The sequence below is a fragment of the Peromyscus maniculatus genome, chromosome 23 (genome assembly GCF_049852395.1).
Source record: "Peromyscus maniculatus bairdii isolate BWxNUB_F1_BW_parent chromosome 23, HU_Pman_BW_mat_3.1, whole genome shotgun sequence".
Taxonomy (NCBI): Eukaryota; Metazoa; Chordata; class Mammalia; order Rodentia; family Cricetidae; genus Peromyscus; species Peromyscus maniculatus.
Window position 1 is genome coordinate 23,065,683 of NC_134874.1, and position 27,639 is coordinate 23,093,321.

General features: G+C 48.9%; 1 protein-coding gene across 5 annotated transcripts in view; it reads right to left on the reverse strand.

Moving 5' to 3' along the window:
- Window positions 1-2,330: 2,330 nt before the first annotated feature.
- Auts2 (activator of transcription and developmental regulator AUTS2) overlaps window positions 2,331-27,639 on the reverse strand; it is a 1,133,868-nt gene continuing 1,108,559 nt past the window's right edge. For all 5 annotated transcript variants that reach the window (XM_016002484.3, XM_076560553.1, XM_076560552.1 and 2 more), the window contains 8 exons: window positions 26,989-27,060; window positions 25,817-25,846; window positions 23,474-23,545; window positions 18,023-18,164; window positions 11,097-11,174; window positions 9,524-9,607; window positions 7,649-7,871; window positions 2,331-5,222 (listed from right to left, as the gene is read on the reverse strand). In XM_016002484.3, the coding sequence (XP_015857970.2) occupies window positions 3,971-5,222; window positions 7,649-7,871; window positions 9,524-9,607; window positions 11,097-11,174; window positions 18,023-18,164; window positions 23,474-23,545; window positions 25,817-25,846; window positions 26,989-27,060 (1,953 nt within the window). In that variant the 3' untranslated portion in view covers window positions 2,331-3,970. The remainder of the gene's footprint in view (window positions 5,223-7,648; window positions 7,872-9,523; window positions 9,608-11,096; window positions 11,175-18,022; window positions 18,165-23,473; window positions 23,546-25,816; window positions 25,847-26,988; window positions 27,061-27,639) is intronic.

The following is a 27,639-nucleotide window of genomic DNA, read 5'->3' on the forward strand; positions in this document are numbered from 1 at the left end:
GTGAGGTCTGCCAGAAATAGCACTTCGAGGAGTATCCATGACACCTGCGGCGCTGGATTCAGCAAAGTCCGGGATTTGGTGTATTTTCCAACCCACTGGTTTTATTTTCTTCCCCTCTTTGTTTTTTATTTATTTATTTATTTATTTCTAGTCTGGCAGTCCCTCTAGCTATAAAATGGTGCTAAGCCAAGTGGGCTTTTCCTCAATTGTTGCTCTGGCCATTTCAGGTTTAGGGATTGTTGGATTTTGTTTGTTTTTTCTCCTGCGATGTATTCTGGCGATAAGACACTTCTCCAGGTTGGTCGGTTGCTTTTAGATTAATCTTATTATTTATTGTATGTGGGGGGGGGGGAGGCACACAGACATACATGTTGGGTACATTGGAGGTCAGGAGAGCATGTTGGGTCCCTGGGAGCTGGAGTTGCCGGTAGTTGTGTGACCTACGTGCTGGGAACCAAATTTGTAAGAACATCAAGTGTTCTTAGCCACTGAGCCCTCTCTCCAGTCTCCCAGCTCAGCTTCTATAAGCCTGTGAGCTCGCCTTGTGTCCCTCCCGCAACCAGGAATCTTGTCACACGTCCCTAGACTTTTCCAAGAGCTCTGTGGAGTCCATACAGCAGCGGATCTCAACCAATGGGTCGAGACCCCTTTGGGTATCACAGGGGTCGCATATCACATATCCTGCATATCAGATATTTACATTATGATTCCTAACAGTAGCAAAATGACAGTTATGAAGTAGCAACAAAATAATGTTATGGTTGGGGGGGGGGGTCACCACAACATGAAGAACTGTATTAAAGTGTTGCAGCATTAGGAAGGTTGAGAACCACTGCCATATAGCATCCCTGGTTTCTGTCTTCTTTTGTGTCCACAGCTTACCCAGCAGCCACCTCGTTCCAGCTGACCTTGATCGCCTTAATCCAAACAGGGAATTGAGCAGTATTAAAAGAAAAATTCATTCATTTTCATATGTTTGTACATGTGTATGCCATATATGTGTGTGGGCACACTTGTAGGGGTCAGAGGACAACTTTTATGCGTTAGCTCTCTCCTACTGAGGGGACCTAGCATATGAAGACAGAACTCAGTCAGTGGCTTGACCCTGCCCTCCAGCTGGCTCCCTAGCCCAATTTTATAGTCTAAAACAAGGAATTCACCCTGTTCCTTTCTTTCAGACAGGGTCTCATGTAGGCCAGACTGGCTTTAAGGGCAACCTTGAACAGTGAGAACAGACGTGTGTGTGGGGGGGGGGGAGAGGGAGGGAGGGAGAGAGGGAGGGAGGGAAACAACTTTCAGGAGTAAATTCTCTGCTTCTATGGAGTGTCCCAGTGATGAAACTCGGGTTGTCTTGGTGACAAATGCTTTATCCTGCTGAGCCACCCCACTGGTCATGACCTTGAATTTTTAATCCTTCTGCCCCCCCCCTCCCAAATCCTAGGATTACAGGTGGGAACCACATCTAATTTCTTCAGTGCTGGGGGTGGACCTCAGGGCTTTGTGCATGCTAAGTGAAGACACTATGGACCCATGGGAGCTACAACCCGCTGCCTGGGGATGCTAGTTTTATTCAGAACATACAAAATGAAAACATAACAAACAAACGCATCATCACCAAAGGATGCTGGACCAGCTGCTGGTCCATACCTGGTTCAAGAGGGTGACCCGCCACTGTGAAGAGGACCTTACCGCTCCGGCCATGGGAGGGCAGGGGGGGGGATGATGCAAGGCCAGGGGTAGGGGGTTGGGGGGGTATCCTTTCTCTTGAACTTGGTCTAGACTGTTGGGGGCTTCTTTGCCTAACTATGAGTGGCACCTCACACAAAGAAACTCTGAAAACTTGGTTCACATTTTTTAATAACATGGCACATTTACATTACACAAGAAGGCTCCTCCAATGAGACATGCTAAAGATCCCCGTTGCCTCCCTTCCTGACTGAGTAGGATCCGGAAAGGACTTTTTTTTTTTCTTTTTTTTTTTCCTTTTTTTTTTTTTTTTTACATACAAGAGAAACAGCAGAAAGCCCTGTACAGAACAACCCCTTTACAATGCTGAGAACTACCACTATAGGTTCAGTGCACAGAATCCTGGGGAATTTTTTTTTTTTTAGTTGTCATCTTAAAAAAAAAAAAACCAAAACAAAACAAACAAAAAAGAAAGATGAAAGAAAAAAGAAAAACACTGCACACGTCTGGTGTCCACAAAATCTGAATTCACAACTAAACCTTCAGTTGACTACTAAAATAGATCTCTCTGCTGTTAAAAACAATGGTCTGTAGTTTACATTTTTTTTTTTCTTTTTTTTGGGGAAAAAAACAAAGAAACAGGATAACAATGTCAGGTAGCACTTTAATATACTAGAGGACCAAATGGAACTAATTTTTATTTCTTACATGTATTTTACAGGCCAGTAGACAAGATATATTGTATTTTTCTCGGCTAGTAAAGTCATATTCTCTCCAAATATGTAGACAAGAGGGTTGATGTCTTTATAAAAGTGTCATGAAGACATTAAGACTGATGAAAACTCACACACACACACACACACACACACACACTTGCACAAGAGCGCGCACACACACGCACGCACACTTCTCTCTGCCACTTTTCGCCCTCTGTAATTCCTGATGGCTCTTACAAGATTTACTTCCCAGGCTTCCATTTCTTATTGAAATAACAACTATTCACATTGGGGCTCCATGTACCTTCAATTGGTCAGTTACCTTGGAAACATACCCATCCGCGGAGAAAACCGGTACAGCTTTCTTTCAGGACCTGCGTGAGTGTCCTTGAATCACATTATGGAACAAGTAAGTGTGGACATGCTATGAGATATAGGACCCCGGGGCTGGGGGTGGGGAGGGCACGGCTTCCACTTGAAGCTGCCCTGCATCACCACGGCATCAGAGGTGACCAGAGATCCTGGTGACCTGTCTGTCTGTGTCACCTGTCTGGCAGACACGGCCCACCTGCCCCTGATTATCAAAGAACAATCCCATCTTCCCTGGGCAAAGCTGCTTCTGGTTCTTACACTTCCGGGGGTGGGGGTGGGGTGCACCTTTCCCCATTTCGCCCCAGGAAGACCACAAGCAACAACTTCAGATGCAAAGTTCCAGCCTGGGTTCCAGATTAAAAACAAACAAACAAAAAAAAAAAAATGGGGGGAGGGGTGCTTCTCCATTTGAAAAACAAAAAAAACAAAACAAAAAAAAACAAAAAAAAAAGGAAAACAGTTGTATAACATCATCTCAGGTAAGTGCTTGTTCAGGGAAAATATGACCTTAAGTATGTTGTAAATGGACTTGAAAAGGCTCCTTTGAGTTAGATGGGCTTTGGGGAAAAGCCCTCCTATTCATTGCATAGTTGAAGGGTTAGCAGATGGGAACCCGGCCTCCTCCTCCTCCTCCTCAGAGGGCCGCGTTCGCTGATATTAGACTTGTAAATAGCACATTTGAAGAAGTATTAATGTATTATGTTACTTAATCTTTCCTATTTACATCTGTACAAGTAAAGCTTTCGTCTTTTATCTTTTGCATATATGAACCGTCAGCTCATGAAGCAATCTCTTTTTACACTCTATGTACACGCCTCCTCCTCTGAGACAGCTCGGGGTGACGGATCGATGCCCCCCCCCCAGCCCACCCCCATTATCATCAGATCCTTTTGTGTTGTTACCTTCACCGTTTTGGTTCAAATCAAAGTTTTATGCAAAGAACGACAGAACTAAAAAGTAAGGAAGTGTAAGAACAAACAGGACCTGGCTAAAAGGTCTGAAAAATCCCAACATTAATATACAAAAACATTTCAACATCCAAACGGAGTCTCTGTCCAATTTTTTTTTTCCCCCAGGGGAAGAGTTGGAGCTCTGCACCTCTCGGATTTGGGGGCGCAGGAGTTGTCTCTTGAGTCTTGGGGGAGTATCCCTTGGGTTTCCCCCCAACTCTGAGGTCCACCTCGCTCCTCCAGGGCTTATCGAGCTTCGATGTCTTTCAGTGTGTGGGACGGTGGCCTCTCTCGGATTTCAGCCGACAGAGGCGTAGTCCTCCGGGGGGATCCCGGGCGGCCCCCCAGTGTGGAAATGAGCGGAGGTGGGGCGCTGAGCGCCGCGGTGGGCGGGGTCTTGTTGAGCAGTCCGTTCTGGTGGCCCGCGGTAGGGCTGATGCGAGGGTAGTGCATACTAGGCAGGCCTGGCGTGAGCAGGCTCGGGTGTGGGAGGTGTCCGTCCAGAGAAGCGGGGTGCACGGGGTGCAACCGTGGGTGCTCGTAGTCCTCCCGCAGCACGTGCAGCCGCTCCCGCTCATCCAGGTGTCCGCCCCGTTCGTGCTCCCGCCGAGGGTCCACGGCTAGCGGGTGGTGGTGGTGATGGTGGTGGTGGCTATAATCATGAGGCTCCCTGTCCCTGAAGGAGCGGTCGGCTTCGTACAACCGGGGTGTGGAGAGCCGGTGCAGGGGGTCGTTCCTGAGCAGGAAGTCCCTGCCCAGAGGGTCCCTTCGGTGCATGTCCAAGTCACGGTAAGGATCCCTCAAGGGGTCCCGCATGGGGTCCCAGTGGAAAGAGGGGTACGGGAAGCGCTCTCCCCCCGGGATCGGGCTGAGGCCCATAAACGGGGTCATCATGCGTGTCCTGTCCAGACTACCGATACTGTTCATGGCATGGATGCCAGTCACTCCCACGGTCATGGGCATGGATGCCAGAGGCCCCGGGTGCACGCTGGCGCTGGCTGAGGAGCTGGGTGGAGGTGCCTCCGAGGTCCTGTGGGCCTGCGGGGCCTCTGTGGGTAGGTCGTGGTCTTCCTTGCGTTCTTCTTTGACCTTGACCTCGGCGCTCTTCTTGGGGTTCTCATAGGCCGGCTCACCCTTGCGTGGCTCGGCCTCCCGGCTGGAGGTGCTGTTAGGCCTGGTGCCGTCCACACCCGGTGTCCTCACGTAGGGTGACGGCACCCGGGACAGCTGCTTGGGTTCCTCGCCTGCTCCACGTCCCTCGTGGCTGTGCCCGTCTCTCTCGGGCAGGTGGCCTTCCTTGGCTTTGTGCTCTTCGGTGGTCAGGTCCTTTCGGGATCCCGAGTGGTCTCTCTCTTTGGGTTTATCTTTCTCACGAGCCTCAGTATTCAAATGACCCCTGGTCGTCGGATCGGTGGAGCTGCGGTTATGGCCCAGGGCGCTCACCGGGACGGGAGGTGCTGGGGAAGGATGGCTGGGGTGTCTTTTCTCAACGCTTTCCCTGTGAGGAGGAGAGGGGGGACAAAATGAGATGGGCTTGCCAACCAGGCAAGGATCGCTCGATGAGATGGTGGTGTGAGGACGGACTAGATCACCCAGGTAGTGGACAGTGGTCTGCGGCAGCCACCTTCTTTCATCCAGATTCTAGAGGCAGCGTCGTGGGTGAAGGCCTACGGATGAGGGTGAGTGGGGGTCCTAGGGACCTGCCTTGACCAAGGTCACCAAGGATGTGTATGGAGAGCCATCGTGGAGCAGGGTGGTCATGGAGGAATTACTGCAAGACAGTCGACCTGTTTGGCTTCTCAGGATAGCTATGGGTTAAGAATACAGCCCCAACACAAGTTAAAGACTTTTCTTCTGACTCTGGATATAAAGCTGAGGTGGGGAAGGGTTTAATACAAAGGGGCTGTTTGCAGCAGCTGACTCTTGGAACAAAGGCACTACTTCGGGCGGAAGAATGTAGATACACACCAAGGGTGGTTGGAAAGGTAGCCCCACCCTCCAGATTACTGGAGAGTCAGAAAGCTCTAAGCTGATGTGTAGACAGACCAAAAGCTATAACGGACACGGGGGTCAGAACACAGAACCTCGCTGACTGAGGATGCTGTAGGAGAGGACCCAGGAAGAGACCGTGAAAACAAACTTTTAGGGACCTGGCCTGGTCAGGACATGTCTATGGACGGGGGATAGGAGGCAGAAGAACAGAAGATAAACAGTTCTAACTCTGAGAGTCGAGAGGGAGAGAGCTATGCATCCCAGGATGCATCCCGGGACAGATGTGCAGTAGTAGATAAGGGGAGAAGCCAGAGGTTGTGTGGACCAAAAGTGGCAGAGACCGGAGTGCAGAGGACAACAGTGAGGTGCGCGGGGCAGCTGACCTACAAAATCTGCTTCCTGCTAATGCACAGAGACTGACAAGAATAGCCTTAGAGGGGAAAAGAAGAAGAAAAACATCTTTCAAGTTTCCTGACTTCAATACAAGAGGCCATTTCTCCACCAAGAAAACCCAAAGTACGCAACATGATGGATTATGAGAGACATCTTATCCGTTCATTTTTCTGAGATAGGGTTTCTCTAGGTAGCCGTGGCTGGACTACGTAGACCAGGCTGGCCTCGAACTCACAGAGATCCACCTGCATCCACCTCTGGAGTGCTGGGATTAAAGGTGTGTGCCACTTTATCGGTCATATTTAGAATCTGAATGCTGAGTAAAGGCAAGTCAAGGACCTGAATCAAATGAGAATTTTTCTGTGTGTCTGCATGTGTGTATGCCTGCAGATGCATACCATCAAGCGACTGTGGAAGTTAGAGGACAGTCTTGGGTGTTAGACACACAGGCAAGGTGGGACAAGATCTCTGGGATTACACACACACACACACACACACACACACACACACACACACACACACACACGACTGTGCCCAGCTCTGTATGGATGCTGAAGATGTGAACTCAGGTCCTTACACTTGCAGGGTTAAGTGCATCTCCTACCGAGCAAACTTAAATTTCAATCCCAAGTACACAAAGGAATCACCCATAGGGGATGGGGTGTTTTTGTTTGTTTTTTGCCAGGTCTATCCTGATAGGACTTAATCAGTTTTTCCTTCAAAACAAAAACAGCCTGGAGAAAGAAAAGAACATATTTTGTGAAGAATGCCTATGGCATTCTGCACAAAAACACTGAGACATTTCTTCTTCGCAGATAGAATTTTCAGGAAAGGGTTAGTTAGTACGGAGACAACCATGGTTAATAAAATTAGTAATTCCCCGGAAAACCGAATGCAAAGCAGAGCTTTCCTGGTGCTGCTGTCTAAATTCAGATTAGTAAAAAACAACAACAAGGACATGGTACTGATTGCCTGTGAGCCCCAGGGGTCTTGAGTCTGGATGACACTTGAGAAAAAAGAGGATGAGGCAATGTAAACATGGTTTACTAGAAGCAAACGAAAAGGGAGTGAAAAGAGAAAATATAAATAAATAAATAAATAAAAGAACAACCGAATAACCAAAAAAATAAATAAATAAAAATAAAACCAAAACCACAAAACCTATGGGTGATTGGATGGACTTCGCGACTCAAACGCAAAAACATGGCGGATTCATGCTGTGTGTGTCTGGCTCCAAGCTCCAACTGCCTGTCTACAGGAAGATGTCTACTTGGACACACTAATGTTCCAGGGACTCTGGGTGGCTGGTATGGGTCACTGCTTCTGAGACCGGCACCTTGCACTGTATTTCTAGTGGTAGCTTCAGGTCACCATCGGCTCAGGTACCACAGAGTGGTACTGACTGGACAGGAACTGGGGGGGGGAGGGGGCTACAGACGGCTGTAAGCACAAGGCTGGGACAGAGGCTGGGGCGAGGGGGAGGGGGAGGCGGCTGGTTCTGACTGGCACGGGGCGGCACAGGGCGGTTTCTTTTCGTACCTTTCCTTGTCATCCTTACTAACGGAGGAGTCTCGTTTATCTACATCTCTATCTCTGTCATGGGCTGCAGCGGACGCACTGCGCTCCAGCTCCCCCGGCTTCAGCCAGGGCGGAGGGGTCGGGAACGACGGAGGCGTTCGGTGCAGCCGGTTCCAGGGCTCGTGAGGATTGCTAAAGTTCTGCACACTGGGGCTATCCTTGTGGCCGAACACTGAGTTGGGTGCTGAAATGGTGAAGTGGAGAACAAAAAAAGGTTTCAGAGGAATCTCGGTAGAGGCCTGCCGGAGTGAAGGTACTTACCAAAAACTTTAACAGCATTCAGAGTTAAAATGAATACATGTTATTGGCAGCTGGAAAAGGAAAGATTAACACACTCATTAGAGGGACTCTCGTCCTACACTGCAGAAGCAACTCACAGCTTAAAAAAAAAAAAACTCAATGAAGAGGAAAAAGTGAGAAGGGACGGAGGAGCAGGTACGCAGATACTCCGTCGGACATACGCGGGCATGCAAAATTCCAGGCATGCAGAAAGGTGCATCATGACCGGATGACAGATGAATAGGCCGGCTCAGCCGAATCCACGGGTCCTCGGCCTACCACACCCTGCCGAACGTTACCCTTTCCGGCATTCGTTAACAATGAACATCCAAAAAGACCATGCGGGATGGTGTCCTGGACAACGCACGGATCTGCATGCTGTGTTTTTATTTATTTGTTTATTCGCTCGCTTGCTTCCTTTTCCTTCTTTTCAAGACAAGGTCTTACGGATCCCTGGCTGGCCTCGAACTCCCTAAGTAGCTAAGGCTGAGCCTAATGCCTCCACCTTCCCAAGAGCTGGGATCACAGGCTTGTGCCATTCCACTGTTTCTGAATGGAGGACTTCCTGCAGGCCAGGTCAGGTTCTCTACCCACGGAGTCATCCCTGGGCCTGGTAATCTCCGTCCTACTCTTTTCAATCTTGCCACATCAAAAGTAAAGTGAACATAATTTTTTTTTCTTTTCAGCTATAGCCAAAGTCGACTTCTTGTAGTGACTGAACACAGCACCGTTCCTGATGCACAGAGCCTATATCAACAGTGTGCTCTGCTTACAGCGGCGGCTTGTGTACTTAAACCCGACGGTCACTGTTAAATTAAACCTGGTTTTGGAATGCTCTGACCCAAATGTGTTTTAGACATACCCTCTATTAAAAACACACACATTTTATAGATTTTTACTTTATGTGTATGGGTGTTTGCCTGCATGTATGCATATGTGTGCCGTATGTGTGCCTGATGGCCAGCCTATAGAGGCCAGAAGAAGGCTTCAGATGCCCTGGAACTGGAGTTACAGACGGTCATGAGCTGTCACATGGGTGCTGAAAAACCAAGCCTGGGTCCTCTGTAAAAGCAGCAAGTACTCTTACCCACCAAGCTATATCTCTCCATCTCCAAATGACACGATCCTTTCATGGTACCTCCATTTTCATTTTATTTTTCAACAGGGTCTTACTGTGCCGCTCTGGCAGGCCGGGAACTCTCTCTACAGAGCAGGCTGGCCTCGAACTCAGAGCGATCCGCCTGCCTCTGCCTCCTGAGGGCTGGGATTAACAGCGTGCGCCACCACACCTGTCCCTTCTCTCTGGTTCTAAATGACTTTTGGTGGTACTTGTGGAACTCCAGGCCTTACCCATGCTGGACAAGCTCTCTACCACTGAGCCATGCCCCTAGGCCCTCTCGGGGGGGATTTTAGGCAAGTGCTCTGTCCCTGACCCATATACTCAGCTTAAATTGGTTTTCCCCGAAAGCAAAATCTCCTTTTCCCTCCAAAGGTCTAAAGCCATATATGGGTCAGAGAAATCGCGCAAGGGAGATATAAAAACGGAGAAGTACTCACTAACTGAAGGGTTTCCAAGTCCCCCGAAGGCGTTACCGCCGACTGCGGCAAGGCCCGTGAACGTAGACGGCCGGTTAAAAGGCTCTGTGAATGAGACGGGGAAGGAAGAGACAGACAGTGGTCAGGGACATGTCAGGGAGGAACACAGGTGGCCTGGGAGCTGGGAACGCGACAGAGACCCTCTGCTGCCCCGTGACTCTCCCGCTGGACCGTGGAAGGGTATCCCTGACCTTCGATACAGGCCCTGGGGTAGCAAGAGTCCCGAGGGGTTCATTCCCCAGAGTGCCCCCCTTTCTAAGACTCCAGCTTTGCCCTTGGGATGACACTGGGCAAACTCAGGACGCAGCGTTCTAAGCTGCCTTCCCGCCTGCCAAAGGTTTCTGTCTGTCTCTGTCTCGGTCTCTCACTGCTTTAGACACGGCTCCTTTACCTCAGGCTGCCTTCAATCCTGATATAAGTCAAGGCTAGACTTGAGCGAATCCTCCTGCCTCATTTCTATCTCCTGAGACTACAGGCGTGAACAAGAATGAGAGGATACCGGGCTGGAGAGAGGGCTCAGTGGTTAAGAGTACCGCTGCTCTTCTAGAGGACCTGGGGTTCGATTCCCAGCACCCACAGGGCAGCTCACAACTGTCTGCAATGCCAAGGTCCCGGGAACCTGACACCCACTTCTGGCCTCTGAGGGCAATGCAGGCACATGCACAGGCCTTCATTTAGACAAAACACCCATACACATAAAATAAACGTAATAAAAGCCGGGTGGTGGTGGCACATGCCTTTAATCCCAGCACTTGGGAGGCAGAGGCAGGCAAATCTCTGGTGAGTTTGAGGCCAGCCTGGTCTACAGTGAGAGTTCCAGGACAGCCAGGGCTACATGGAGACCTTGTCTCAAAAAGAAAAATCCAATAATAATAATAATAAATAATAATTTTCCTATACATTCCCCACCAGGCACCACTGTCTTCAACTGACTACACACTTCCCGGAAATGTTAAATGGACAGGCAGAGGAAGTCTGCCTCTCCTAAGAAGAGACATGTTAATAAAGTGTGAAAAACCAAAAGTAAAGAGTGCAGTTCTTCAGTGCAGCTCTCTTAGGCTTGACACATCTTTCTTTCTAGCTGCTAGAGGGACCCACAGGGGTCCTCTCTAGGTAGGGTGAGTCCACTCCAAACACACATGTTCTGAGATGGCAAGGGATACTTCCCTGTTCCCAGGCCCCTGTGATGGTTCATACCAAATGACAACTTAACTGGATCTAGAATCACCTGGGGCGGGGGAGGGGACCTCTGGGCACAGATGTGAGGAAGTGCCTACATTAGGTTAAGATACTCTCAGTGTGTGGGTACCAGCCCACTGGGTGGGCTCCTGGACTGAGCAAAAAGGAGAAAGTGAGCTAAGCACCAGCATCCATCTCTCTCTGCTTCCTGACGGTGGATGTGATCGGCGGCCTCACACTGCTGCTACCATGCCCCACCCACTCTGGGGCTGGAGATCCCAGGGTCCCTCCGTGGAAGGCTTAGCGGGTACCATGATTCAGCTGCCAGGAGGATCCCCTCATCTTTCTGACTCACCTAGGTGAGCGGCAGGGTTGAGAAAGTTACTGTGATGAGGTGGCGGCCCAAAAGGGGTCCCGGTAGGATGGGCAGCACCTGCAAAACCAACCAGACAGAACAAAGCCAGAGTTTAGAAAAAAGCCCTTGCCAGAGGGACCAAAGAAAACGCGTTGACGTCAGATTCCATTGCATCCACAGCTTCTGCAGATACAACCTGGTAACAGGCAATATTCCTGTTAGGGGCCAGAGAAGTCGCCCTCCCATCTTTCCCACTTGGACTGGTGGCCCACTCAGCTTTTTGTCAACTTGATACCAAGCTGGAGCCATCTGGGAAGAGGGAACTTTATTTGAGAAGATGTTCCCATCAGATTGGCCTGAGAGGAAAGCTGGGGGGGGGCATTTTCTCCATTAATGATTGACATGGGTGGTGCCACCCCTGGCCAGGGGCTCCTGGGTGGTCTAGGAAAGGTGACTGTGAGCCTGTAGAGCAAGCCAGTGACGAATGATCCTCCATGCCCTCTGCTTCGATTCCTGCCACCGGGTGTAAGCCCTGACTTCTCTTCATGATGGACTGTAAGCTTAAAGAAACAACTTCATCCCCAAGTGGCTTTTGCTTATGGTGTTTTATCACCACCACGGAAAGCAAACTAAGTGCTGCGGGCCACAGCAATATCATAAGAACTCAGCTGGTTATGGCAAAGTCACTACCTGGAGGAATCAGGGAATTCCTCCAGAGGAAGCCAAATCCCAAGGAGTTTTTGGTGTTACTTGGCTTGTTATGTATCAGCTGTCTTCTGTTATGAAAATGATGTGTGCCTTCATAGCTTTCCCAATTGACTTTTCCCTAAGAAGGGCTAACAGCGTGGACCGATCACTCTCTGGACATACACATTCCAGGTATTTGGAGAACAGCCTCAGGAAAGGCTTCCTCTGGAATCAGATTCTCCCTTGGCTACTTTCAAGGACTAGCAGTAATAAAAGTCCACATGCAAGTCTCCTGATTTAAGATAAATTCCACAAGGAGACACCGCCTAGGTCAGGTGGATGTTAAGTAATAGCTTTACACAATTCAGCTCGGACCCTCCTTTCTTACAGCCTTACTAACTTTATAGACTGCTAACTCCTTACCTAACCACTTCTAGGAATATTTAGATAACCTTCTGCGCCAACAGCTATGTTCAGCCAGAACCCTAGTTCAAGCCTCCCTGTAATTATCATCATTGGTAGCATCCGGCCAGGTCCATCCCCAGATGGAGGAAAGTACCTTATCAGTCATACCTCTGTTCTCTCCAAGAACAGACTTAAGCATCCAGGCTACCTGTTTGAGAAGGCCTGGTGGATGTGCCAATTAAGCCTTACTTCCTCCTTTCCCAAACCTTACCTCCAGTTCCAGATCACCCTTTAACTATCACCAGAGGCATCTAGCTGTACACAGGTTGCCTAGAGACTGAGCACACTTTCCCCCACCCTGCAGAAAAATGGCAGATAGCTTGAACAGATAGGAGCCACAGGAAAAAAAAGAAGACAGTTTTATTTTCTCCCATTGACCTAGCAACTTATAGATTTTTAACACTTTCTACCAATCATGTTTAAGATTATAGTTGAGCACATAAGAGCCCTCTTCTTAGATATTACCTGAATTAAGCCTTTAGTTAATTCATTTCCCCATTGGTCACTTCCCTTTGGGGTTGCAAACGATAATTAACGGTTATTACCTCCCTATGTGATTCTTATCACCCCTCCATTTAACCCTGGAAGCCTGGTTTTGCATTGCTAAGGGAATACTGCTTGTAAGTGTATATATACCAGGACTCCCAGGGCACAAGGGGACAGAGAAGAGAAAAGAGAATGGAAGAACTAGATGGGTAAGAACTTGAGAGGAACAAACTGAGATGGGGAAGAACTAGATTGAAGGGCTAAAAGAGAGGACTAGAGGAACGAGATGGAAGATGAGGAAGAGCCAGATGGGGAAGAACAAGATGAGGAAGAACCAGATGAGAGAGAAGGAGATGGGAGAGGAGCTGATAGGGGAAAGAACTAGATAGATGAGAACCTAGAAGGGACAGAACTAGATGAAGGAATTAAGATAGAACCTAGAGGGGACAACAGATAAATATAGAGAAACCAGGCAAGAAAGGAGCTAAACATGAGAGCAGAATAGAAGCTGTGTAGAGAGAGAACTATCACAGAATAATAAAGTGTATGAACTAAGGAGTTTCGTGTACATAGATTCATTTCTTCTCATTAAAGATTAATTATCAGCTGGTTGTAGATTCTTCCCAGACCCTGGGAGGGGACTATCGAGGGGCCGGACCCCCATAGTCCCCGATAACTAAGATTGGCTAGCCACCATGAGAAAAATAATTTGCTGCATGCATGTGTATATACATGTGGGTATATGTGCAAATATGTGCCATGTGTTGTCCTGGGGCTAATGGGGAATGTCTTCTTCAGTCACCCTGTGCCTTTATGGTCTATCACTGAACCTAGAAATTCTCACTGCTACTCCGGCTCACCAGTGAGCTCTGGGGATCCTCCTGGCTCCACCTCCCTGGCTCTGGGATCATACATGCACACTGCCATGCCCAGCTATATGGGTTCGGGTCCTCGTGCTAGCCAGTAAACCCTTCACCGACTGACCCATCATCCCCCCAATTATCTCTGTATGATGGAGATGGCAGCAGCATTAGGCCTGGCTAGCGGGACGGGGTACATCCAGAGCACAGGGGGCTTTTATAACCAAGTCTGTCTGCAGAGATACAGCTTTGCAAACACTGACGTGAGTTCGTCCCTCCAGGGCTTCTTGGGCGCCTTTAGAGTAGAGCGGCGGGCCAAGGGCTTCCTCTTCCGCACATCAGGGATGAGTTTTTCACTTCACAGGTGGTCCTGATGCTGCAGACAGTGCTGCACTGAGGAGACCCTTGCCAAGTCCCATTCTCCTTCCTGAGGGGCGCGTAGGTTCTTCGCACCCACCGTAAAGGCTCTCACAAGGCTCACAGCACCAAAGGTACTGCCGGGAGCTGACACTGAATGATGGGAGGCTAAGCCTTCTCAACCTCCCAATGTCCAGTGCCAGGAAAAGATACTTCATTCCCGTTTTGAACCTCCAAACCCTCAGCGTGGCTCGGTTGATGGGATGCTTGCCTAGCGCGTGCAGAAAGCCGTGGGGTCCATCGCCAGCGCTGCATAAACTGGGTAGGGCAGCGTGTGCCAGCCATGCCAACACTGAGGAGGCAGAGGCAGGAGGACCAGGAAGTTCAAGGTTATCTTCAGTTATATGTGGAGTTCAAGGTCAGCCTAAGCTAGGAGACACCGTCACAGAACTTAACCAGACAAAACAGAACATCGAGGACCGAGTGACTGGCTTTAATAGTCTCTACTTCACCTGCCAGGGAAGCCAGGTTTAATTTACCGTTCTTTTTTATCTGACTACATTTTCTTCCTTGTTTTCTATTTGGTCAATTTGAGTTTTTAAGTTACATTTACTTACTGTGTGTGTGTGTGTGTGTGTGTGTGTGTGTGTGTGTGTGTGTGTGTGTGTGTGTGTGTGTAAGTGGATGCATGCTTGCGTGCACGTGTGGAGGCCAAAGGACAACTTTTTGGGAATTGGTTCTCTCCTTCTGCCATGTAGAAGCCAGATATCGAGCCCAGTTGATGAGCTTGTTGGCACACACCTTTACTCCCGGAAACCATCTTGCTGGCCCAAATTTATTACTATTTTAAAATTTTTGTATGTATGAGTGTTTTGCCCACATGTACACATAGGTACCACCCATGTGCCTGGTTCCTGCAGAGGCCAGAAGGTGTTGGATTCCCTGGAAGCGAAGTTACAGACAGTTTTGAGCCACCACGAGGGTGCTGGGAATCGAACCTAGGTCCTCTGCAATAGTAGTCAGTGCTCTTAACCACTGAGCCATCTCTCCAGCCCCTCAGTTTATATTTCTTTAAAAACACATCAGATTCCTTTCCTGCAGGAAGCTTGGAAAGGAAGAGAGAGAGAACAGAAGTGCGTGCGTGTTTGTGTGTGTGAATTACGGAAGGGTAGTATTCTTAAAAGCTTCACTTGTTAATGCTGGCTGGAAAGGCAGCCCTAAGGAGGCTGGGAAAGAAGCTCTGGCGATCTTGCTTCACCAAGGGCATCTGAAGGACACTCAGACACGAGTCCCAGACTCTGGGGATTCAAACTCGGGTCCTCACACTTACATGACAAACAGTTTTACACAGCACCATCTCTCCAGCCCTCCATTTCTTTTTCATCACTGGTCCCTGGAGACAGCAAGGGTCCCATGGGCCTGGATTTGCAGAGTAAGGCTCAGCACATAAGGATACACGCTGGATTCTCAGGATGTGAAGGGCACCTAAGGGGTTATCTATCCACATATCCTGAGACGTAAAATCCAACTTCTCATCTGCATAAAGTGAACTTATTCCATAGCCTTCATTAGTCACCACCAATGCTGCCAGCCAAACAAAATTTGAGCCACATACTGTGTAGGACATGCTAGTTAATGCTCTGACAAAGACCCAGGCCCCTGGGGATGCCCGCAGTTCCAGGATTATTGAAGCAAAAGGAGCCAATTCATCCATTTGGCTGCAATGAAGTCCAGGGAGAAATCTCTCTATTTTGTTCCCAAAATTGCTCTCCATGTATCCTGGTCTCAGAGCTAGGTGCCATGGTAACAGAGCCTTCAAATACATTCCCCAGGCAGAACCCACAGGAGGAAAACCTGAGGCCCTGGCAATTCCATCCACCCCCAAGGGTGATTTATTTGCTTTGACCACAGGGCTACTGTACTGAAGCCGCCACATCTCTCTCGCTCCGTGCAAGAGTCAATGGGTCTGCTAAACATGACACTTGGCTCACAGCCTAGGAAGGCGGCAGGCAGGATGGATGTGGAACACGTTCCCTAAGGGTCAGAAATGGTGGACTCCTTCACCGTTGCTGTTCCTAAGGATAAATTCTGATTCATACAGTGAGCACACGAAGCCACTGTGCTTGTCATGACCACTAATGTTGCACGCCACCACTCTCAACTATTTGCTGAGCTCTGTGGCAGGGACGGCATCCTAAAGGGCTGCTTTAAGAAGTACCGAGTGGGCTGGAGGTGTAGCACAATGGGTAGAGTGCTTAACCAGAATGCATGAAGACCTGGCTTCAATCCCCGGCATGACATAAACTAGGCGTGGTGGCACTTGGGCTGTGATCCCAGCCCCCGGTGAGCGGACACAGGAGGGCCAGAAGTTCGAGATCAGCCTCGGCTACAGGGAGAGTTCAAGGCCAGCTTAGGCTACATCAGACCCTGCATCAAAAGAGAGCATGGTGGGGGAGGAGGAAAAGGAAATAGAAAAAAGAGAAAAGAAAGGAAGCCAGGTGTGTGCCACATGCTCCCGGCACTCGGGGATGAGGCGGGCAGATCTCTGAGTTTGAGACTAACCTGGTCTACAGAGTGAGTTCCAGGACAGCCAGGGCTACACAGAGAGACCCTGTCTCGAAAAACCAAAAAGACTGAACAGTAGCCAAGTGTGGTAAAACTGTCATCATAGTACTCGGGAGGCAGAAGCAGGGACTAAATTCAAAGTCAACTTGTTCTACTTAGGGACTCCCAAACCCACCAGGTTGCCTCCAAAAAGTGAAGAAAACACTGAATCATTAAGGACACTTGGTACCAAGAGGACGTGTGTGTGTGTGTGTGTGTGTGTGTGTGTGTGTGTGTGTGTGTTCGCGCGCACGCGTGCGCATGCTCACACTACAACTCATGGGTACAGGGCAGAGGACAACTTTCAAGAGTTAGCTCTCCCCGTCCACCATGTGGGTCCCAGGGAATCAAACTAAGGACACAGAGATTGCCCCTAAGTGCATCTACTCACTGAGCCACATTCCCAGTTCTATTAGGGTTGGTTTTAACTGTCAGCTTGCCATAACCTAGAATGACCTGCTAGGAGAATTTCAACTGAGGAATTACTTAGATAGGTTGACCTGTGGGTATGTCTGTGAAGGACTGTCTTGATTATTAACTGACCTGGCCCACTGTGGGCAACACCATTCCCTAGGCAGGGCCCTGAGCTTTGAGAGCAAGCAGTTAGAATGTGTTTATTCTCTCTTTGCTCTTGACTGCAGATGCAACATGGATTAATTGCTTTGAGTTTTTGCCCTGGCCTCCCTTCAGTGATGGACTGTAGCCTGGAAGTGTGAGCCAAACAAACCCTTCCCTTCCTAGAATTGCCTTTTGGTTGGGGCATCTGTTCTATCAATAGAACTGAAACTATGATACCACCCCAATATTCCATACAGCTACTACATTTGGCCCATGAGTACCTTAAGTGGAAAGGGACAGTTCTCTGATACCCTCTCCCCTCTTCCCTAGCCTGACCTTCTGCACCATGGAGACACTGAGAGTGTGTAGTCTCAGAGATGAAATGAGTTGCAGTGTGAATGAACAGGTCACAAGTCTCATGGACAGATCTCTTTGTGTGTGTGTGTGTATATATACATTCATGTGTAGGCAGGTATTATGTAGACCAGGCTGGCCTCAAACTCAGAAAGATCTGCCAGCCTCAGCATCCCAAGTGCTGGGATTAAAGGTGTGGGCCACCACACTCAATTCCATCTTGTTCTTTGAGGCAGGATCTCTCACTGGCTTGGAACTCACCAATAGAGCTAGGCTAGCTGGCCAGTGAATCCCAGGGGCTGGCCTGTCTCTGCCTCCCTGCTGTTGTAATTATAAGTGTGTGCCAGCACACCCAGCTTGATTATCTCTCGGGCCCATGATGAATAAAAGAGAGGGGTGTCGATGAAGCAGGGCCCATCTCCCTAGCCATGTGGGGGTACTACCTCACAAGCTGGTATACATTGTATTATGTAGTTATTAAGAGGTTGGGGACACCGAGCCCAAACACCACCTGGAACTGTCAGCTTTCTGCACCAGCCCACCCTCTGAACTCACCAGCAGCAGAGAACAAAGTGGAAGGTCGCGCCAGGTCATGGGGATGATGGATGGCTCCAAAGAGACTAGGGCCTGGAGGACGGCTCAGGAACTCGGGTTTCAGCCCAAAGTCCAGCTTGTGTGGGTCTGACTGCATCTGTTTCTAAAACAAGAGGAAGGAGAGGGGATGAAACCAGGGGGACAGCAAAGAGAAACTAGTAAACAGCCCAAGACTGGTCAGGGTGGGTCAGTGCAGTGCACTTGGACTCTGAGCTCGGCAGGCTCAGAGTACAGTGTTCAGACTGTGTGTGAACAAAAGCTTCAAATGCCAGGAAGCCAGCCTGGCCTAGAAGGTGACGTCTGCTTCCTACATCGGAAATGTCTAACGGTAGAACTAGGGCTTGACTTTTGACACGGTCCAGTTTGAGGGGTATAACTAGATCCTAGTTATTCCAAAACTAGTACCACTTCCCACACAGGTCATTACTATGTTACAAAGGCCTAGTTTGCAAGTTCTTCCTCCTGTCCCTCCATCTCACACAGCCCAACTTGCCTGGCCTCAAGTCCACGGTGTACCCAAGGATGACCATGACCTCCTTACCCTCCGGCCTCTGCCTCTACAGGGGTAAACCATCATGCCTTATGTGGTGCTAGGGATGAAACCCAGGGCTTCCCGCGTGGAAGCCAAGCACGTCACCAGCTGAGTCACATCCCTAGACCTGGGCCTATTTGTTGGCTTTGAAGCATAGTTTCATGTAGCCCAGGCTACCCTCAAACTTGTTACATACTTGAGGGTATCCTTAAACTCCTAATCCTTCTGTCTCCAGCTCCCCAGTGCTGAGATTACAGAGTGTACACCACCATGCCTGAATGCAAGACCCACCTCCACCCCAAAGATTTACTTCGTTTCTGTTTATTGTGGTGTGTGTGTGTGTGTGTGTGTGTGTGTGTGTGTGTGTGTGTGTTTGTGTATGAGGGAGGGACGGAGGGAGGATGGAAGGTTGGGGTGCCCACAGAGTCCAGGAAAGTATAACAGATCCCCTGAAGCAGAGTTGTAAAGAACTGGGGTTCCAAGTGGTTGTGAGCCACCCAGATGGGTTCCTGGAAGGAACCTCAGTTTCTCTGATTTGGGTTTTTGTTTTGTTTTGTCTTTTTGTTCTGGTTTTTTTTTTTTTTTTTTTTTTTTTTTTGGACAACTTGAAAGAAGCTAGGGTCAATGAGGAAGAGGTGACTTCAACTGAGAAAATGCCTCCATCAGACTGGCCTGGGAACAGGTCTACGGGTCATCTTCTTGGTGCATGATGGATGTGGGATGGCCCAGTCACTGTGTATGGTACCAACCCTGTCCTCCATAGCCTCTGCTGGAGTTCCCACCTCAAGTTTCTGCTGTGACTTCCCTCAGTCACAGACCTTGACATGCAGGTGTAACCCTTTCCTCCCCAAGTTGCTTTTGCTCACAGTATGCATCACTGCCCTCGAACGCAAACTAAGGAAAACGGCAAGTGTATCTTAATGGCAGAGCTATCTATCCAGCCCCTCTCCCTGCCAGCTTAAAATGATAGTATTTTAAAGCTCATTACATTGGGAATTCTGCAAGAACAATCTCATGAATAAAATTAATTGCCCAATGGCTCTTTGTCATAGTCTAATATATCACAACACATTCATTAAATCACTGTTATATATTTAAACACACACACACACACACACACACACACACACACACACACACAGAATCTGGGGAGAAATTCGGGGAGTAAAGTACTTGCCAGGCAAAAATAAAGATCTGAGTTTGACCCCTAGACTGCACCTTAAAAAAAAGCAGCTAAGTGTAGCTGCACATCATTATAATCCCAGCGGCTCGCTGATCAGCCAGCCTAGCTTAATATGTGAACTGCAGGCTGATGAGAGGCTGTCTCAAGGAGCCAAGTGGTTGGCTACTGAGGGACAACATCTGAGGTTGACATTCACAAGTACACACACTTGTATATGTACAGCGTACGTGAACACTCATTACACATACACCCGCACACACACACCCGCACACACACACACACACACACACACACACACACACACACGGGTATCTTTTCCTCCCCAACTTCCATCAATTACCAGATGTGTGAACTGTGCAGAAGCACTGCCGTGTGAAGTCTTCACTTTTTATTCAGGGACTCACTCCTTCCTCTTCAGTAGCTCATTTAGCTCCATTCCCTCAATGACTACAGATGGATTTACCATCTTTTCCTCGGCCCCTACCCAGCATCATTCTGGACGCTGGTATCCATCTGAAACAGCAGGACATCCAACGTACCCATCTTCCAGAGTTCTGGCAGCCTTCCCTCTCGGTCAGCGTCCTGCGTCCCCAGAGTGACTCCCCTGTCCCCTGCTCCTAGCTGCACATCCTGTGATGCTCCTAGCTGCATGCTCAGGGCCTGCTTCTGTTTGGTCCTTGCGATCTCCTGGCTTCCTCTGATGGCCTCAGCCATCTTGACCCTACCTTCGTCCTGCCTCAAACTCTCTCCTGTTCCAGGGAACCCTGGTCCCTGCTGTGTCATGGTGGAAGCCTTTACAAAGGACAGTCACCTACACTGACATGGGTGTGAAAAATCACAGCCCAGGGAAGATAAGCCAACCCCCCCTCCACTCACCCACCAACCCTCTCTGAAAGTGAAACCTAGCCACGTTCCTCACCAAATACACAGAACCTTTATCACGGTGTGTTCACGTGTGTGTGTGTGTGTGTGTGTGTGTGTGTGTGTGTGTGTATGTGTGTGTGACAGGAGAAATATCCTGTCGGCCTAAGGTTTCCACAAATAATTCGTGAGTGACTGAGAGAATGAGTAAACGTATATTCAGGAGGAGAGACTGGGAGATGCAATTTCTGCTCCCGTCCACGGGGAATACCATAATGAAAGGCTCACTCTCAAGGAACAGCCAAACCCCAAAACCAAGCTTCTAATTCTCTGTAAATCTATAAAAATCTTCGGAGCACCTCCTTTAATTTAGTTGCCAAATTATTTAGTGCTAATATCGCATGGTAGATGGCGTGGGCTCATTAAGTGCGAATCAGGTCCACCAGGCAGAATGGGGGTCTTGGGGATTAGAAAACGTTCGCTGGAGGAGGAAGACGAACCGAGTCATCCCGTGCGTTCGAGAGGCCTGGCTAATTGAATTGGGATAATGAAAGTCAAGTCACCAGGGGCGCTTTCATGGGACAGAAGTTGCTTCAAGAGCGGCCTCTCTGCCATCCTTCATCCCTTTAAACTCGGGGAGTTGAAAGGAAGACAGGGCTTACCTGCTGTTCCCCCCGGGCCTGTCATCCAGAACCCAGAGTGAAGTGAAGTCATCATGCCAACCCAGTTAACTTCCCAAACTACACCCATTTTCTAGCTGAGCTGAACTACAAGGGCTCTAATTACGCCTCGCCTGGCAATAAGGTAAAAGTGAGCAAGACTCACTGGCGGGGTGTGAGGGAGAAGCAGGTGCCTGGGAAATAAAGAGATGCCTCTGTTTCTCAAAGAGGAGGCGAGCGTTTTCTTTTCATTAGCTCTTATTTACTTCTGGGCTGCTGCATGGTCATGCCACCACACGTGTGTGGAAGCCAGGGGATAATTTTCAGGGGTCAGTTCTCGCCTTCCATCATGCCGGCAGGTCTGGGAATCGAACTCAGGTACTCAGAGTTGGCGGCAGGTGCCCTTCCCTGGCGAGTCATCTCACCTCTTTTTCTTTTTTTTAAAATTATTATATGTACACCTACATATAAATATACAACTACAACCCACTGAGTCCATTTAGTATTGCTTGTATATATGGGTTCGGGATTATTCCCTTGGTCTTGGACAACCCATCAGGGTGCTCCACCTAGACCGATTCTCCCCTCTCTAACATCATTAATTGTTTAGAGCTCTTCATCTAGGGGGAGGCCTTTGAGATTCCCCCCCATCTGTGCTGGCATATCAGCAGGCGGGTTCAGGTTCACCCCTTTAAATCATGGACCCCTTTCTTATAGTATTTCTCTTACATGGGGTTCAATAATCCCTCCTCTTCCTCCCTCCCTCTCCCACGCCTTCTCTCTCTCTCTCTCTCTCTTAAAGAATTGCATCTATCTGTCCACATAACATTTTATGTGGAGGCAGGAGGACCACGTGGAAAAGTTGCTTCTCTCTTTCCATCACGGGAGTGCTGGGGAAATTGAACTCGGGCTGTCAGGCTTGGTGGCAAGCTCCTTTACCTACTGAGCCTTCTTGCTAGACCCCTCTTTTTTTGAAACAGGGTCTCACCAATAGATAGGTACAATAACTGGCCAGAAAGCGGTCCTGGTAAGGACTTGGTGTGTTCTAGTCTCCAGAAGGATCGATGCTATGTCTAGAAGAGTAATCATTTAAGACTGTTAATGATTATATGTACAACCAATGACTACCCAGTACCTTCAGCTTCTTGCAGGGTAGAAATGACCACCTCTCCAAATCCGTAATATGAAAAAAAAAAGTATCTTTTGAAATATTTTAAAAATATTTTGAATTTATGTGTATTTGTGTCTGAGTGTGTGTATATGGATATGCCCATGCAGGGGGTGCCCTTGGAGGCTGAAAGAGTGCACTGAACTCTCTGCAGCTGAAGTGACACATGGTTGTAAGCTGCCTGATATGGGTGCTGGGAACTGAACTTGGGTCTTCCGCAAGAGCAGTCAGTAGTCTTAATTGCTGAGCCATATCTCCAGCTCCTTAACTAACTAACTGGCTGGGGGATGAGATAGCTCAGCTGGTAAAGGCATCTACTACCAAGACTGACAAACCAAGTTTGACCCCCGAGACCCACATTGTAGAGAAAACTGACTCCTAAAAGTTGTCCTGTAATCTTACACACACACACACACACACACACACACACACACACACACACACACACACTCACACACACTCAACCACACTAAAACAATGAATACATAAATAAAATGTAAAAGCAAAATCCAAAAGAAAATCCCAAACCCGGAAACACTCCCTGTTGGCTCTTCTCAGGCTTAAGCATTGTCTAGATTTTAATTCTTGCTCTATAGTAGTTCTATACAGATTTCCAAGAGCTTTATTTTATGTGTTAATCAATTTTTATGTCCTTTCCATTCATAAGGCTAACTCATCAAAAAGGAAAAGGAGACCCAGGGGGTGATACTTGTTTTAGTGCTTACGGTTTCCCTCAGTAACAAAGAGATTTCTGAGTACCAGCTTGACGATAGACTGGCCCTTCACCATTCCAGTCTGTGAGGAGCAGGAGTTCAAGGTCATCCTCAGCTACAAGCCGAGTCCTTGTCCTACCTGGACCACCTGAGACTGTCTCAAAACAAGGCTAGTAATAAAACCAAACCCTTCCTGCCTTGGCTCTTTGGGTTTGGTTTTATACGCCCCTCCATAAGGTTCCCACGTTCCCGAGCCCGGCTCCACCCAGCTCTGCACAGGGGGAGTCACAACCAACCTTGACTTTCTGTTGGTGGTGATAAATCTGCCAGGCGATGTGCACGTGCATGGCGCACCATTTTCCTGGTTTCTGGAATGAAAAAGAATAGCCTGGTCAGAAGGAAGCCATGTCAGAAGGCACCGCTTTCATTGGCCCCGGGGTCCCTGCAAGATCTGGGCTATGGAGACTTCTTTTCTTTCATGAGAACGGCAGAGCTCTGTGTCCGTCAAATGCTCTCCTTAGCAGCTCTTCCAAAGCTCAGGCATGAGGGAGTCGGAACCCGCATCCCTTTGTCCCAAGTGGGCCTGAGACGACGGCTCCTTTACAAGGCAGTTCTCTGCCAAGGACAGGATGGCGAAGACCTGACTCTGTGTGCCTTGTCATCTCCAGGATCAGCAGGCAGGCCTAGGGAGCGGCAGCAAGTCCTACCTAACAAATGCTGTCACGCTAACAGGCACCTCAGCTGTCCAGAAGAGCTAATTAGGGGCTGTCTGGGGATCGAATCAAAACAAGAGAAGGGACAGGGTCCCCTCAAAGTGTTACACAGAAATGTGTCACATTCTCATTGCAGTCTGGCAATCTCAGATGTTTCACAGAGAGCCGGTAAGCTATGTGGGCGCGTGACTTTATTCACGTCCCGTTAAAAAAAAAGAGACCGCGGAGAATGAGGAGCTGAGGAGGAATGAATGCCTTCCTTCCTGCAGGGATCGAGTCTCTCTTCTGCCTTCTGAAGAGCACACGTCAATCAATGCATGGTGCAAGCGAGGGCGGGGCCAACTCTCTGCTTAGCACCTCCATGTGCTCATTCAGCAAATACCACAAGGACGAGGAAGTCCTGGCCCCGCTCAGCAACAGCGAAGGGCAGGAGCACCTGGTTTCTGTACCAAGATGCCGCTCCTGATTTAGGTCCAAGTCTGATACCAGGTCTGCTCTCTTCTAATAGAATTACGGGATGTTTGCGATCACAGGTAACAGACCCAGTTCGGGCAAGTGAAGAAGTCGGGTTGTGAGGGCTTAAACACTGCACGGGAATGGACAGGACCTAGAGGTACCTCGGAGACAAGATGCCAGGCACACCCAGGAGAGATTACCTAGACGGTGTTAGCCTCCGGAAATGCCTCTGAGGAATTAGTTGATTAGGTTAATTGAGGTGGGGAAACCCACCCTAAATAAGGACAGCCCTACGCCCTGGGCTGGGCTCCTGGACTGAGTGAAAAGGGGGGAAGCGAGCTGAGCGCCCGCATTCATCTCTCTCTGCTTCTTACGCACTCTCTGCCATCCTGGCCATGATGTATTATGAACTTGAACTATGAGTCCAAAGATACCCTTCCTAAGGTTGGTCAGGCACTGTGTCACAGTAATGAGGCAAATAACCAAGGCAGGGATTCTGTGACAGTCAACAGCCGGAACTGGGTCACTCAACCACTGTCTGTCATCTGTTTTCTGCCCCAGCTCTGTGCCAGATAAGTCCGTCTGTACCCAGAGGTCCCCGGCTGGCCAGATCCGGACCTCAGGAGCATTCTGCCTCTGTGTCTCCTTCCCATCCTTCGCTGGGAGGGAGCTTACATAGGATAGGCACACATCACTGAGCATTGAGGGCCCTGGGCAAAATAAACAGGCCCAAGAGAGACCAACTATAGCCAGCCTCTGGCTTGTCCTTCCCCTTGTCTGTTATCTGAGCATAGCAAGGGGGCGGGCGGCTGAGTCCGGCGGCGCACAGGTTCAAAGCCAACCTGGGGTATGCAGCAAGAGCAAGACCTGGCCTCACAATAACAACAGCATGGCCTAGTCTGTCTGTTACACTTATGAAAAGATTGATATTTCTTTTAAAATAAATGTATGCGTGCGTGTGTGTGTGTGTGTGTGTGTGTGTGTGTGTGTGTGTGTGTATGTGTGCAGTGCCCACAGAGGCCAGAAGAGGGCACAGGATCCCTGGGAGCTGGAGTTATTAGCCACCCAATATGGGCGATGGGAACCAAACTTGGGTCTTAGGCAAGAACAGCAAGTGCTCTTAACTTTAGGGCTATCTCTCTAGCCTTTTGTCAGTTGTACTAAGGAAAAACATAGTGGCCCAGCTTCCTCGAGCACTCTAAAAAGAGAGAGAGAGAGAGAGAGAGAGAGAGAGAGAGAGAGAGAGAGAGAGAGAGAGAGAGAGAGAGAGAGAGAGAGAGAGAGAGAGAAACAAGAAAGAAAGAAGTAGGCCACTTCCTATGCCCCTGCCTGTGAGACCAGCCAGCAGCTGATGCTGCCACAGACATTCACTCTGGCGTCTCTCCAGCTGGGTGCCTGCTACTGACTTGTAGTTTTAGCCCGCAGAGAGTCAGAGGTTGTAGAAACAGTTCCAGAAGAAGCTTTCCTTACCCTTAACATAGGTCTGAAAGGATCTGTCAACTGTGAAGAGAAAATGACAACTCGGTTACATGCCTGTCACTCAAACAATTGCCCTAATTAACAAATTTGTAGTGCTTCATTAGGAGGGGAAATTAAAATGTTAGAATTTTACTTTTAAATGAAGCCCTTTTAGAGAATAATTAACCCATTTTCACACCATCCAAAGAACCAAGCGTCCCCTCCCCCACCCCGGGAGTCTCAGAACATGCACAATGACAAGCCCCCCCCACCCCGCCCACAACCCCACACTAGTTTCACCAGCAGAGATGTGCGCATGACTTCACCAGCATGACTTGCACATAACCTGCACCATGAGGGTCCCCATTTTGAATGGCTCTGCCATAGGCCACCATGTGGGGCTCAGGGAGAGCAGTCAGTCCTCAGACTACAAAACGACATGGACGGGACATCTGGGAATGTCTGTCTTGTCCAGACCCTGTAGACCCAGGCTGTCCTTACAACATCCTGGCTTCGGTGAGTATGTGCCACGTTTTGCAAAAAAAAAAAAGTCCACTAAAATAAAAACCGCTTAGAGGGTAGAGTTATAAATGATGGTCAACAGACAGGCTCCCCTCTACAGAGAACCTCTGCTTTCTGTTTCAGAGGCTAGCACAGCATCAATTATGAATAAATAACATAACTAGAGCATAATGGATATTTTATTTAGCTCTAGAGCATGCTCCATCTATAAGGGCAGTGTGGTCCAGTAACTCCCTGACCTCAAACAAGAAGATAGGGGTATGTGTATGTGTGCAGGGGGGTGAGGGGGGGGAGTGCCTAACTTCCAGGAAGAAAGTGCTCTGTGCTTTTCCATTCAGAAGATTCTATAGTGATTTCTTTTGTGCCAGAAGAGATATAAGCAGCTATAGACAACTGACCAGGCAGATGGAAGGAAGGTAGACAGGCTGGCGGCATTTAATTTCTGGGCTCAGGATCTTTTCTTTTATTTCTTTTTTTTTTTTTAATCCGAGCCAAGTCATTAGCCTGTGGCGTTCCTGCAGTCGGGGAGACTGTGACTTCTATAAGGGACAGGCATTTTCTGACATGAACCATCAAAGGTGGGGGTACCCGGTGGGCCATCCTTGGCAAATGACTGCCCCCCCCCCCTTATTACCTGTGACCAAGCCCGACTTTGCACGTACCCTTGGGTCCTTTTGGAGTAGAGTGTGGGGGACTGTTCCAGGCCGAGCAGCCACATCGATAGGGTTGGATGTCTACAAATTAATCAGACCACAGCTTAGGATGCACAAGAGAGCCAGCTGTATATCCTTTCTTACAAACAGCAGAAACAAAGCATTATCTCCCTATTTTGTTCTGACGTACGACTTTTTTCTTTTTAGCTTTTATCTGTGTATGTTGTATGTTTGTGTATGCAGGTGCACATGCATGCCCGTCGAAGCCAGAGATTGACATCTGGTATCTTTCTCAATTGCTTTCCGCCCTACTTCTTTTTGAGGCAGGGTCTCTCTGAACCTGGAGACTTGGCTAATAAGCCTACCTACAGCCACCGGATCCTTTTTTCTCTGTCTCCATAGAGCCGAGACTACAAAAGTATATTGTTGGACTAGGTAGGGGTGGGAGCTGGGATAGAAGTCCCAACAGCAATCTGCATAACAAAGGAAAACCCTTATACTTAAAGATGTTGGGGGGGGGGGGTCCTGAGCTCACAGGGGTAGGGCCTGTGTGTGGGTTTAACACATTAGCCAAGGTACCAGAGAGGTTCTAAGGCTCTGATTTTGAGTCAGAGGGCTGGCTCAGCAGTTAAGAGTGCTTGCTGCCTTTATAGGCAAGCT